Source organism: Xiphias gladius, chromosome 22 (assembly GCF_016859285.1).
Source record: "Xiphias gladius isolate SHS-SW01 ecotype Sanya breed wild chromosome 22, ASM1685928v1, whole genome shotgun sequence".
In the NCBI taxonomy this organism is placed as follows: Eukaryota; Metazoa; Chordata; class Actinopteri; order Istiophoriformes; family Xiphiidae; genus Xiphias; species Xiphias gladius.
This window is the reverse complement of record NC_053421.1, coordinates 9,317,732-9,332,399: the sequence shown is the minus strand read 5'-3', so window position 1 is coordinate 9,332,399 and position 14,668 is coordinate 9,317,732. Positions and strand designations below refer to the sequence as shown.

General features: G+C 41.9%; 2 protein-coding genes across 2 annotated transcripts; one reads left to right on the top strand and one right to left on the bottom strand.

Moving 5' to 3' along the window:
• The first annotated feature begins 1,974 nt into the window (after window positions 1-1,974).
• Window positions 1,975-7,544, top strand: zgc:101716 (uncharacterized protein LOC492784 homolog). The gene is made up of 8 exons (XM_040117802.1): window positions 1,975-2,196; window positions 2,921-3,022; window positions 3,807-3,950; window positions 5,772-5,822; window positions 5,946-6,090; window positions 6,247-6,382; window positions 6,510-6,642; window positions 6,780-7,544. Exons 1-8 carry the CDS (start codon window positions 2,092-2,094, stop codon window positions 6,960-6,962), a joined length of 999 nt encoding a protein of 332 aa, XP_039973736.1. The 5' UTR covers window positions 1,975-2,091; the 3' UTR covers window positions 6,963-7,544.
• Window positions 7,545-7,751: 207 nt separating this feature from the next.
• On the bottom strand, window positions 7,752-14,620 carry LOC120784211 (protein FAM83A-like). The gene is made up of 6 exons (XM_040117801.1): window positions 13,350-14,620; window positions 13,071-13,211; window positions 12,725-12,843; window positions 10,629-10,796; window positions 9,614-9,738; window positions 7,752-9,435 (listed from the first exon to the last, which is right to left on the bottom strand). Exons 1-6 carry the CDS (start codon window positions 13,639-13,641, stop codon window positions 8,160-8,162), a joined length of 2,121 nt encoding a protein of 706 aa, XP_039973735.1. The 5' UTR covers window positions 13,642-14,620; the 3' UTR covers window positions 7,752-8,159.
• Between the last annotated feature and the right edge of the window lie 48 nt (window positions 14,621-14,668).

Sequence of the window (14,668 nt, the reverse complement as noted above, 5' to 3'; positions counted from 1 at the left end):
ACATGCAGTAATTGTAAGTGATAAGTAGCCACAAATGGGTTAGAACTGATATTTATCCTTTCCAGTGTAATGTGGATAAATAGCGAATTTGAACAGTAAAAGAAAAAAGTAACCAAAATATTTGAGGGCAATGGGAGGACATATTTACAAAGCCCTATACCCAATTGGATTATTTTTCAACAAATGATGACCAGAGGTCTCAAGGTTTGATGCATAATGTATGATGTATGTATCGTCTTGTTTCACACTGCAGAAAAGAATAACAAAATCATTTGAAATTTGTAATTGTTTCAATCCACAAGCGATTCGACAAGGAAACTTACAGGCTATGCTGTGAATTAGATATGACATCACATGGGGTCTTTTTTTATGTGCAGCTGCAGACCAACCGGTAGTGTTTCATCTTAGTCTCTATTTTGCCATGTTTCACATTCTGAAACTTAAGAAAAGTAATTGTTTGAGTGAGTAAGAGCTCAGTCAAGTACTTTTTTTTGATTGCCATTGTCAGAGGAAAGTGTTTTTTTTCTACTTAAGTGGATGAATCCCACGTGACTGATTTTGTTGATTACACACAGTTTTAAAATCCTTGTTGTGTGTTTCCCCTAACTCTGCTCAAAATTTAGTTTCAATTACTGGAACATTTTCAAACTAATATTTTTTTTTTCTAGATCCACCTTTTTCACTGATCAGTGAGAAAAAGACATGGGAAGATGCCCTCTACCACTGCAGGGGCCTAAACATGGACCTGGCTTCCATCCTTGATAAAGAGGCCCAGGCCTGGGCTGAGCTGATAGCTAAGAAGGCTGAAACTCCCTTTGTGTGGTTGGGCCTTCGCTATACCTGCACCCTGGAGTTCTGGTTCTGGGTCGAAGATCGTGGCTTAGATTACAATCGCTGGGCTCCAAATGAAAAAACAGAAGGGTGCAACATCAGTGTTGCCATGGAGACAAAAGACAACTATCTCTGGTTCAGCAAGTCTGACAATGAGAAGTTTAATTTCATCTGCGCAAAGCAAGAGAAATGACGAGAAATGTTGTTTTTCTGTTCTCATTCTTTAATTTGGTGTTGTTTTGTGACAAAGTAGCCTCTGACATGTATCTTAGGGGATGGGTTCAGGCCCGGAGCAGCAGCTTTCCAGATGAAAGTGATGGGATGAAGCAAAGAGCAGTTCCACTGTCACCTGAAGTGTAAACATGGCTTACGAACGCAAAAGAGAGAGTGCATGCATACAGATTTCACCCTGTATGCATGCCTTTGTAGACTCTGCCTTTGTAAAATGTTTGTATAGTGTTTGAAGTTGTGTCGGTGTATCTTTCATTTCTTAGTCATGATGATGTCATATGATTATTAAATAACAGCTAAAATATTTTTGATGTTCTAAGACTTTTGCTTCCACTGTTCTAAAATTTTCACCAGTAATGTTGGAACATTAAGAAAAGTTTTTTTTGTTCTCCTCTTGAAAATGGATTCTTGGCATTTGAACAGGCTACCCATAATTTGTTGATTAATTCTGATATGAAAAATATAATTACTCAGAAATGTTTGAGATCTGTTTGGAGAAATGCATTGCCATTCATATTAAATACATTCTATGTGACACATTTATTTTGTATACCTTTGCTGATATCAAACACTTTCATCTACAGCTTTCATTGTGTATTTTGTTTGAACTGCATTTGCTGTATATTTCATTTCCTCTGAATGCATAGGAAATATGTACAGTATATGTAAGCGCCGCTTATATTCATGTATGGGTTAACTTTTTTTGGTGGGGGGCAGTGTGAAGACACAAACTAGCCTTTCATAGAATTGTTTTGAAGATGTCAGTATCGAGTTAAATAAAAGTTTAGATATTTGCATATTTATTCTCTGTTGATGGAGCTGACAGCTGAGTGTGCTGCATATTTTCATCATCGATCGGAACCTTTCTGCCCGGAACTAAAGTCATTGGGCACTGTAATTGTCGAGCAGATTACAATTGAGGACTGTGTAACGTGACAAACCGCGGTGTAAACAAACAGCAGTGACCTGTTTTGTGTGTTTTTTTGTTTTTTTTTAAATTTGGGGATTACTGGTATTCTCCGGGTCCGGATGGAGATATTGGGAAGCACGTTCGACGACTCGGTGTTTTCCGAGGCGAGAGACCGCGTCTGTGCGTCTCTGTCTTCTTACAACGCCAAACTGTGTGAGCCGGAGGTGAGAGTCTCCGTTCAGCACAAACGTGACTGGTTACCAGTAGTTAGATCTGCGGTGTGGAAGACCAGCACTAAGCCCAGGACACTGGACACTGGCGTTGAAGTTTTTATGGCGAGAAGGACGTATGAGCCAACATGGCTAACATTAGCCTGCTAACTTCAACGCACAGCTACAAGGCTAAACTACAAGGCTCCGTCATTTGGAAATAACTTCTTAGTTATTTAGAAGAAAATTTCGGCAAAGAGCAATATCATTTATTAATGACAGATATTATAAGGACGTAGATAAATTCCTACGACATTAGACAGTTACGGACCCGTAAAAGAAAGCAGCATAAAGTGGATGTTACATTTGACATACAGCACAGACTAGCAGTAAAAGATATTTAGCTGAATAAGAAACTAAACAAAAATCAACGTTCCCATCTTTCTCTGTCTAAACTTTTTCACATTTTGGCTACTTGCTTTATGGGTGAATGACCTTATCGTGTGACCAGGTGAAAGTAGATGTCGTCTATTTTAGATGGCATTTGCTGAGTATCTTATGTGCTCGCTTTTGGATTCAGGATTTTCATGTGAGATACGAGGCTAAGTGTCTCGTACATTGTGTACAAGTGAAGAAAAGGCTCCACCAGTCAATGAGGAGCGGACTCAAATTGCTCAGTGATGTACTTTTGTTTAATTTTATTTTTTTAAATCATTTCTCCTCTTGTTCCTTTCCGCAGTGGTTTTGTGAGAGTGCTGCTCTCGATACAGATGACTCTTTGGAGAAGCAGAAGGTGTATAAGTTTAGAGGGGACTTGGCCGTGAGACAGGGGAACTACCAGGTAAGTAAACGGTCATTCAGTTTAGTCAGTCATCTGTAACTTGAAATGCTTAGTAACGACCACTGTAATTCTCCAGTATTGCAGGCAAACTACCTGTGGGGGGCCAGTTACAGAAAACCTAATGGAGGCTCTTAGTTCATTCTCCTTCATTTTTTTTTATTTATTATTATTACTCAGCTTGTTTATTGCAAAACTGTTGTCATGAGTCAGTATTTGAACATTTCTGTAGAGCTGTTGTGTCTCCAGAGTACACATGAATAGTTTCCATGCAGCAAATGTCATGTAATTCAACAGAATGTCTGTGGTTCAGTTTCTGTCATGTATCCAAAAAAGCACTGGAAGTTTTTAATGACTTTTTATTTGATAAAAAATATTTATTATAATTAGCCCTTGGTCTCACTGAGACATTTTCGGACAGCACAGGAAGCCCTCTGAAGACACATGTGGCCCACATCAGACTGAAACACTTCATGAGCTCAAACCAGATTAACTTGTTGAACTATTAAATATAGTGGCAACCTGCTGTATTTTAAAAACACACCCTACTATCATGCTATGTAATTATACACACACTTGACTATCTGAAAATAAATACATTTATTTTACGGTAATACTGCCAACAGAAGCTGCTCGAGGCTTAAGGCAAATATAAGACTGGGTTTGACTTGGCTAATCATTTTTGCCACATGCCAACCTCTGCTCTTGCTGATATTCATACCACTTCCCACTGTGCAGTTTTAAAAATCTTTGCTGTTTTTCTGTCCGCATGGTGTGGCGGATATAGAAAGCCTTGGAAGCGTACAGTTCCTGCCTAGAGTGGATCGCTGACAACAACCTGACCATCAGAAGAGATGTCCTGGAAGGAATGGCCCGATGCTGCACCAAACTGGGAGAGAGGGCCAGAGCATTGGATTTGGTTGACTTACTGGTAATTCTTCTGTGAGCTTTTCCTGTAAGGTTTTCCATGCAGAACAGTGTCATATACAGGTGACTGTAATCTGCTGTTATTGTGAAATCCTTTATTTATAACTTGTTTAAAAAAAAAAAAAAAAAAATCTAATTAATTACATTGATTGCTATATTTTTCATTTAAATAACGTTTTTGTTTGCTCTTACTGTCGTGAAATAGTGTTAGTATATAAACCATTAGCATATGATAACACAATTTTGGTACTAATGGTTGCTCAGTTTTGATCGACTGGAGTAGAATCGACCACTTTGCAATGCCATGGAGAAAAAGTTTGAACCTGATCTATCTCATCTAATCTAAAGCCATTAAATCCAAACACAGTATTTCACCATTCCAGATATTTTGTCTGATGTGGGAAGTGACCAGTAGGTCATGTAAGACTCAGAAATCATTTGTTTAAAAGACAAATCCCACACATCATTTCTCAAAGTATAGCATTGTTATGAAAGAAAAGTTTTATTCTTACCTTCCAGGCATTCCCTCGGTTTTACTTGACCTTGTGTTAGTTATTTGCTTTTTATTGATAGTATAGAGTGGAGGTCAACTTGCCGAATCTCAAAGCTTCCTTGAGACATCCTTTATTTTCTAATTTACTTTAGCTTTATAAGCTAATAAAGTTGAATGTGCAGATTTATTTAAAAAACGGTTGCTTGTTGGTACTTTTATGTGTCCTAGGAACTATTAATAGCCAGCTGTCACACAGGGATCATTTTAATACAGAAAGATACCAGAGTCTACATTTGCTTACTGTCCGTCGTCTGGTTTAAATTGTCTCCCAATCGTGATCAATCCTGCAGCCATCTGAAGAAGCCAGTTGCTAGTGATGGCCAAAAGAAGCTTCCTGAAGCAGTGAGGCTTTTCCAGCCCATTGGTTCGCCAAAGGGTTCATTACTCCAAGCTTCATTCAACTCTGCTCACTAGCGACATCTACTGTCGAAGTTATCGTGTAGCAGCCAAATCATTCATTCAGAACAGTATAGGCCTGCTCTCCCTTCCATTTCCACTGCACTTTTCATTATGTCATTGACTCATTACTCTTTAGACATATTTATACAGGGTTGTTAATAAAGGCGGATGACATTTGTGTTGGGATTCAGTGCTTTTTATTGATTTCTATTTAAAAACTTCACTTCAAGCACTTTACCTGAAGTACATAAATATGCAATATGAATGATACAGTAATAGCTGTTGATAACACAAAAACGACCACAAAATAACCATTAACACATAAACAGACGTCACCGGGAGCAGTCACTTCAAAGTATTCCTAGATGGGAGAAGTTGTCCTCTTTTTTGCAGGCTCCATTTTTGCTACTACCACTACTCCTCCAACTATTCCCAATCCTCCTTCTCCTCTACCTCCTCGTCCTCCTGCTACTACTACTGATGACGATGATAATAATAACGATAACAAACACTCCACTCCACTAGGACAAACTTTGCTACCCTGAAAACATGCAAACCAAACTACCACCTACAACAACCCACAGAGTGCCGGGTGTTTGGGACACTTTTGTCCTGAAACCAACACTCTAAACAAAGGCAGAGGCCTCGTTTGTCATAGGACACGGGGTTTTCTACAAAACTATACAAGCCTCGAAGCGGGGCTTGATCTGACGCACCCTTTCATGCTCGTTACACGCCTTGGAGCCTCGGCTTCAAACGTCCCATCACTGGCAATTACATTTCAGAACCTGCTAAAATGAGAAGTCATACTGAAAGCTTGGGCTTAGAAAATGGCAAAACCTCTCTAGTAACTTATACATCATATCTCTGTAGAGCAAAGAAGCCTCCAACACCTGCCACCTGACCAGTCTACTGCTGCTTAAGGTCAGTATTAGCCAGAAAACACACTGATACACACACATTATCCTCCTTTTGTTCATCCATCATCATTCTGTGAAAATGTGATAACATAATTATGTTAGTGGAATAATTTTTTTTTAATTAAAGGTCAGCATCTACCAGCATTTTGGAGCCGTGCGATCCAAGATGTCATGTCTTCAGCAGCTGTGTAGCCTGCTGCCCTTCAACCCCTGGCACTGGTTCAACCTGGGCCAGATGTGTCTGCAGCTGCTGGAGAACAACAGAACCATAAGTAGGCTTGATTTCATTTTCAGTCTCATTTAACACCCATACAATTTCTTGAAAGTCTGTTATGAAATCAAGCTTTGTTGTCCTAACAAATGCACAGATGAAACATCATAATTTGTCCTCGTGCTCTGATGTGCTTTGCCGTATTTACCTTTACTAGGATCCTGCTCCTCTAAGAGGTGTGAAACGGCAGAAGAGGAGAATGGGGGAGAGACTGAGGAGCAACAGGAGGCGGCAGCAGAGCTCGATGAGGACAGAATCCGACTCAAAGCTTGTACCTGTTTCATCAGGACGAGGTACAGCATGTGATTGTAACCACTATGTTTACATACTGTCTGTCACATGCACGCCATCACATAAAATATCAACCATTTTCCAGTAAAAGTAAGCATCTTAATGTGTCTTTTCTTCTGTCTGCTTCAGACTCCTGTTGAGAATCCTTCGGCAGCAGCAGTCCTCCTTTGTGTTGCAGCGCAGTGAAAGCAACCTACAGACGACAGACGAGGCGCTACAGCGGCTAAATGCCAAAGAATCAACGCTGCAGACTCTCACTGAGGTGAGCACGCAGCCCTGATTTTGTGTGTATGTGCTGTGTCAGGACCTGAATGTCAGGCAGCTGAGGGTTCCTCTAGGTGAGGGGCTGTCAGGGGATAGTTTTCACACATTTCAGATTCTCCCTCTTTGGTCTCCCAGGTGATGTCAGAGGACTTGGTACCGGAAAAGATGAGGGAGGACTACCAGGACGGAGAGACTCTGGCCAGTCTGTGTGTGCAGAGCTTCAGAGATCGCTGGTGGAACAAGATCTTACTGACTGGCGTGTTGGAGACTGATGGAGGTCAGCGTCAGACAAAGACGGACGCAGAGTCCTGCTGTTGAATGCTTACAGAGAAGATAGCAGAGAGGAGGGGACTGAAGAACACGCTGAAGATGGTTTAGTCAATGTATAGATCCCATCCAAGAGCAACAGACACAAACTGAATGAACTGAAAGCAAGATCCAACTCTGAAGACAAAAGTGCACAGTGTGTCTGCTGGGCCTTACTGATATCTGATTAATAAGTCCCCACAGTCTGGAAGACTCTACTAGAGGTGCAATGTTAACTTTTAATGCTCAAAATCTTAAAAATGCCACAAAAAAAAGTATTAACCGCCCTGATAAAATGTAACTGAATTTTTCATGTCCATCTCTTCTTTTAATTGAAGGGCACAGGGAGTGTAGTCCTAGTTAGTCCTTCAGTACCAAGCAACCCAGACATACACAGACCCATGAATGTTTCATCCACCTCATACTGTGTGAAATATAATTTATGACAATGATTCTGTTTGGCATTGAAACAAAAAAATCAAAGTGAGACATTTTAATTTTTTTAATGTTCTGCCTAAAATGTAACTTATGCCTCAACATGCTCATGTTGTTTTTATGCAGCTGAAATATTAAAACCCTGATTCTTTGTATTACATGGATAATAAAAGTCCAAGCACACCCACTGCACAGTTTTCACTTCACTGCCTGATTAAGCTTCCTGTTTCAGGACACTGGAGTTCTGCTGTGTGTAATTAAATTAATTACCAATTAATTACTAATTACCTAATAACTTAAAACACCTCTGTTGTGTGCAGTGCACACTACAAAATCACCTTGAATGTTCTGCAAAAATATTACCTGTTTAAGATCTCATTTTATGATAACATTTAGTTTATTAACTAAACTGTACCCGTAATTTCTTCCAAATGCTACAAAAATGCACAAGTCCATTCATTTCACAAGCTCTACACAATGGAATATACTGTATATTTCACATGAACAGATGAATACAATGTTCCATTGACCCATATAATTATATATCGTGTGCCTGTGTGTGTGTGAGGGTTTAATATCTCCACAGTCTATATATTTCTGTCAGGTCTTTTTTAGGTTCGGATTAAGTCCTGCTCCTTTGAATCCTGCCGTGTGTCTGTCAGTCAAGCTCTTGCTCCTTCCCAGTGATTTATTCATATTACTGTGAGCTGGCCTCCAGCCTGGCTGTCCACCCGCCGTCTGTCCCGTCCCGTAGGCTGTGTCCGAGGAGCTGGTTCAAGCCACTGGCCTGGGTCTTGCAGTGTGCCCCTGGAGCATCCAGTTTAGCCTCGGAGGGGGCTTCGCCTGCTGGGAGCTGTGGGGCTGTAGATGCAGCGGGGCTCTCGTACCTGGTGAGAACAGCTCGGAGTCGGTCTGGAGCTGAGGCTTGAGCTGAGTTCCCATGACTGCTGATATCAACTTTGAACCTGGAGCCTCTGTGATTGCATAAAATTGATGGGAGGTTTGGTGATGCCTCTGGGGCTGATCCAGTCTCCTGGTTCCTAGAGAGCTCACTTGGGTATGGAGGCCAGATGCGTGTCCTCTTGAATGGGTAAACGGGAGCTGAAGGCCTGTCTTTGCTTGTTTTTGCTGTGATGTAGAAGGAGACAGTAGTTTGGGATAATCAGACTGAAGCTCCACCTTCAGTTTGCAGTGTAGTGAGTAGTTCCATTGTCCTCTGTGTGTGTTGAGACCTACAGTAGTCCATGAAGGATTTGTCAGCCTGTGTCTATCTCTTTGCTGAAAGAAAAGTCCTTCAGTGCCAAGACCGTCGTAATCAAGATTTGAATTCTTCTTCAAAGTAGAATGATAACAGAGAGTCCTATGCTGTCCGTGTGTGGGGCTTGCAGTGTGTAGAGGGTCTGACTCTTGAACCTTTGCATTCACTTCAGCTGTGGTGGTGATGGTAAGGCCAGAAAACTGAGGCTGACTACATGAGATGTGGGTCTGACCAAGAGTTTTTGAATGACTCTGGATCTGGTTTTGATTCTTCTCCAGAGATTCCACGGGTGTTTTTGCATCACACTGCGCAGAGGCCCCGATCGGTGAACGCGTTGGCTTTTCCACAGGTGCACTCGCCAGCGTTCCCGGTTGAACCAAAAGTTTTGGGTACAGCGGAGGAGGTTTTGTGTGCGATTGTGTACCTGATCCTGCTCTGTGTAGACGCTGGTTTTCACCTATGCTGCACTCAAATTCTGGGCTCTGTGGCCTGGTTAAAACTGGCATTTTTGCTTTTGTCTGAGCCTTTTGAGCATCTTCAGTCCAAGTCCTTTGGCACACTGTTTTGGCCTGGCTTGATTTCGACTTACTAATACCAGTGTTATCTTTTTGGGTTGCCTGTGATGTGATGTACAGAGTCCGAGTACGAGGCATGGTGATGAAAGAGACAAAGCCGGGGACGGGTTTGGAGCTGGAGTAGAGCCTGTGGAATTCCTGATGGAAAGGTGCGACGGCACTGCCCTTCACGAGAACAGCAAAGCTCCGATGGACCTGCCAGGACAGCCAGGAGAAACTGAGGAGAGAACACACACACGCGCGCACACAGGCTAGATTATTAATCTAGAGCAACGAAACTAAAAAGAGAGATAAAGTGGACATGGACTGGACACGCAAATACATCAGGTGTACAGTTAGAAGAATGCAAACATTCATACAAGATTTGCTTTTCAAATGTGTGTTGGTGTGTCTACCTGTAGGAGCCAGTCAGCACCTCAATCCAGTCAGCGATGATAAAACTCTCAGCAATCTGACCTTTCAGCTTCCTGCCTGTCTTGGCACAGTAGGTCTGCCCATCGACGCTGCGTACTGAAAGTTTCTATACACACACAAGACAGCAGTCATTCAGTGTGCACAATCTCGCCGTTGGTCACTTGTGGAGGCAGCGAGGAATTCTTGTGCCTGAGGCAATGTGGCCAGGTACGACGTGGCGATGGTAGTTTGATGGTTTGGTTTGTTAAATTAGCATTAAAAAAAAAATCACTAAACAAAGTGTATAGATGTTTGCAAAAATAGTTGGAGACTGCAGCAGCAAATTAAAGACTTGATAGAAGTGCAAAAAATATATAAGTATGTTGAATAACAAGCATCACCATGATGGTACTCAAGATTTACTCTAGTACTGTTCTGTAGCTTAATAGTCAACATGTTTATCATGTACGTGACAACAGTAACTGCTTAAGTCCAAAAAAATGTGCACTTATTTCAAATAAAATTGTTCTGTGACACATCTGGATTCCAGACAATGGTGTGGATTAAAGAAAAACGTATTTTGTAATCAGCCCACACTAAAGTCCAGCAGAATGCCATCAGTCATCTTGGTTACATGCATCACTGGCAGCAATGTATTCCAGAAAAAGTCCCCTGCTTTTCCAAGCATTGGCTCATAGGCCAGTGCATCCTCACTAGGCTGACAATCAAAGGTCAACTTGTGAAAGAGAGCAAAAATGCGCACAGTGGCCTAGGTGCTTTCCATGTACACTGTGTGTGTATACACTGTGTGTATAGTGTTTGCATCCGGCAGGCCGTCAGAACTCTTTGCTGTGAGCTGCCGCAGCAGGGAAGCAGTCGTTTTCTGGTGGTTTGGTTTCTGGCCGTTTGGTTACGAGGGCAAGAAGACGACTGAATGACACTAATGACCTTGTGCGGATGGAGGGTTCGGGCAGGCAGAGAGGTAGATGGTGGAGAGGGGAAGATGGACAGACTCACAGGGAAGCTTTTGCTGCTGAGTTTGAGGTCCTGCCACATGGTGACGAACAGGTTCAGGTTGAGGTGATCCAACAGCAGGTGAACAGACACATTCCTCTTCCTGCTGGCCTCCAGAAGATCACAGAGCAGCTCCACATCAGTGAAGCTGTCCATCACTATGGCCAGGGCCTACACAGACACACAGACACACAGACACACACACACACACACACACACACACACACACACACACACACACACACAGACACACACACACACACACACACACACACACACACTCATATCAGTAAAGATGTCAGTCACAATATCAAAAACCTGCACAGACAGATATCACTCACTGTGTATCTGACCTTTCGGCACATTAGAACTAATACTGACATTTTTGATATTCCCTCACATGTACAGGCATGCATGTCATGTTCCTTTTTACATGCACATACACACAGTGCCATGAAAAGGTTTGGGCACCCCTGGTCATAGTTAAGTGAGCAGAACATGAACTGATCTCTAAAAGGCATAAAGTCAAAAATGACACATTTCTTTAATATTTTAAGCAAGATTACTTTTTTATTTCCGTCTTTTACAGTTTGAATATAATAAAAAAGGAAAAGGGCCCGAAACAAAAGTTTGAGCACCCTGCATGGTCAGTACTTAATAACACACCCTTTGGCAAGTATCACAGCTTGTAAATGCTATTTATAGCGACTACAAGTCTTTCAGTTCTTGTTTGGGGGATTTTAACCCATTCTTCCTAGATAAAGGCTTCTTAGTTCTGTGAGATTCTTGGCTCTTTTGAGGTCTATCCACAGATTTTTGATGATGTTTAGGTCAGGGACTGTGAGGGCCATGGCGGAACCTACTGCTTACACCTCTTGAGGTAGTCTACTGTAGATTTTGAGGTGTGTTTAGGATCATTATCCTGTTGTAGAAGTCCTCATCTTTTCATCTTCAGCTTTTTTACAGACAGTGTGATCTTTGCTCTCAGAATTTGCTGGTATTTAATTGAATCCATTCTTCCCTCTACCAGTGAAATGTTCTCCGTGCCACTGGCTGCAACACAAGCCCAAAGCATGATCGATCCACCCCCGTGCTGAACAGATGAAATTCCGCACCCTTTTTTCTCCAAACAAACAAAAAGTTTTATTTTAACTACGTCAATCCACAGGACTTGTTTCCAAAATGCATCAGGCTTGTTTAGATGTTCCTTTGCAAACTTCTGATACTGAATTTTGTGGAGAGGACGCAGGAAAGGTTTTCTTCCGATGACTCTTCCAAGAAGGTCATATTTGTGCAGATGTCACTGCAAAGTAGAACAGTGCACCACCACTCCAGAGTCTGGCAAATCTTCCTGAAGTCCTTTTGCAGTCAAACGGGGGTTTTGATTTGCCTTTCTAGCAATTCTGCGAGAAGTTCTCTCTGAAAGCTTTCTTGATCTTCCAGACCTTGAGCTCCACCGTTCCTGTTAACTGCCATTTGTTAATTACATTACAAACTGAGGAAACAGCTACCTTAAAACGCTTTGCTATCTTTTTATAGCCTTCTCCTGCTTTGTGGGCTTCAGCTGTTTTAATTTCCAGAGTGCTAGGCAGCTGTTTTGAGGAACCCTTGGCTGCTGATTGCCAGGACCTGGCCTTTGCTAACGACTGTGAACAAGTCATAGTCTTAACAAGCTGATTACGGTCTGAGACCTTGGTAAACGTTATCTGAGAGCTCAAATCTCTTGGGATGCCAAATCTTTTGTATGGTTCTCCTTTTTTTTTTTTCACTCTAAAATTGTACAAAACAAAAATAACAATACGCTACTCTTAGCTTAAAATGTTGACAAGAATGTTTCATCTTAAACTTTATGCTTTTTAGAGATCAGTTCATCTTCTACTCATTTAACTATTCACAGTAACAGAAATTTTGACCAGAGGTGCCCATACTTTTTTGTGCCACTTACAGAAACACACAAATGACTTTTCTCTCTCCCTCACACACACGTGCACACACACACACACACACACACACACACACACACACACACACACACACACACACACACACACACACACACACACACACACACACACACACACACACACACCCTAACATACCATTTTAGCCTTTCTGATGAACTCTCTGACCAGATCTTTCATGCCAGCTGCCCTGCTATCAGACTGGAAATAAACCCTAACACTGGGCTCATCCGGGACAGGATCAGTCCACTTCACATCTGGAAGTCGCAAAAACATTACCAGAGATGGCAGCAAATGAAAATGAAAAAGATCAAATACTGATTTGCTAAGAAAGTACATTGGGTTGACTCACAAAAGTCTTTGCAGGATTTTAACACCTCAAATATCAAGAAAACGCTAGAGAGATTGTACCTCAAACACTAGTATTAGAGCAGTTTTTGTGGCAATTATTTGCTTCCATAAAAGTTTTCCACTCTTTGAATACCTTTTACATTGCTCTGGCCTAAACCTTCCACAGTAGGATCGCTTTCTGTGGACACTGCAGGGCATTGTGTGGCACACTGGGAGCCAGCTGACAAGCTCTCGAACTCTTTGTGATGATCATCATCAGATTCACCAGGATCAGCTGTGTAAAGCACAAAAAACGGCAATTATTTTTTTTTTTAATCTAATGAATCAATCTTGTGTTTTCAAACACAACAGGCTGCGAAAAGCAGGACAAAATGGGAAACATTTACATAAACATGTAAAAAAAATGTACAACCTGTGTTGCCGTCTCTTTCGTTTTCCAGGATGTAATTCTTTTCAAGGTCTGACAGAAAGTCCACTTCTCCCTCTGCGTCCAACACCTCGTGGTATCCCTCTAAGCCTCGGCTGAGCAGGCAGTCCACCGCCAGCCGAGCACTCTCGTTGTGGCTCAGGTCCAACATGGGTCTGACGGCTGTAAAGTCAGAGTAATAGGAGGAAGGGATGCGGAGGTCCTGAACCCGTCGCCTCAGCTTTCCCAGAGATTTGGACCTCCTGTGCCACAGCAAGGACACACTGCTGGCATCCATGGCCGTAACCTGGGTTCAAAATTGAGTGCCCCCCACTTATCACCACAAAGAGACTGATGTCGCAACTGTGCATGATCCTCAGAGCCCAAAGGAGATGGTTACCTGCATATCTCCGACATCTGAGAAGGAACTACTGGTTGAGACAGACAAACGAGGTAAATAAAGGAAAACACACCCCCGCTCAGGGCACCATGGTTTCACAAGTAACGAGAGGTGACAGGTAAAGACTGAGGGCGTAAGTCATGTTATTAGATGCTGATGTGCCCTTCCAGAAGAATACACAGGGAAGTATGTCTGTGTATGGAAAATAATAATATTCATTCATCAGTAAGTGCATGACATCATGTCAGAGAGGATAGATAATTCAGTGAAATTTGGCTTCACCGCATATCCCAATATTTCCATGAGGCACCAAGTGTGTGTTTCTGTTTGCTGTTTAACCAGGTCAACAACAACACATTTTGGAGTTTCCCTTCCAGGACCTGACATGCAGTGATTTAGAGCAGGTGAGCACAGATAAAAGATGGGTGGAGGGATAGAGAAGAATGAGTGACAGGAATGGGGATGGCTGTCTCTTCAGCTCATGTCAAACAACACCTGGATGCAAACAAGACCAAAAACAAAGACAGAGTTCCAGGCACACCCACAGAAAGCAGTGGGGAGCAGAAACACAAAGGGCCTCATTACCCTAATATAACTAATAACTGATGATCCTTTGTAGAATCCCATCTTTCTTTTGCTGTCTGTCTTTTCATAAAACAACTTGGCTGCTGTGTCCGATCGAAACATGATTCCCCTGATCTAAATTATAAAGCCTGTGCCTTCTGTAAGTAGGAGAATGCAAAGGCCCATTCATTAAAAAATAAAACAACTAATTTGCAGCATACACACATGTAAATTACCATTTTCATTATATATGAATCTGGTAAAATGGATGGCAAAATAGTTTAAAGAGCTGCATTACAAATCAATTACTGCCACCATCACTGTACTGTTGCTTACTAAAAATCAAGGAGATTAAAAACAG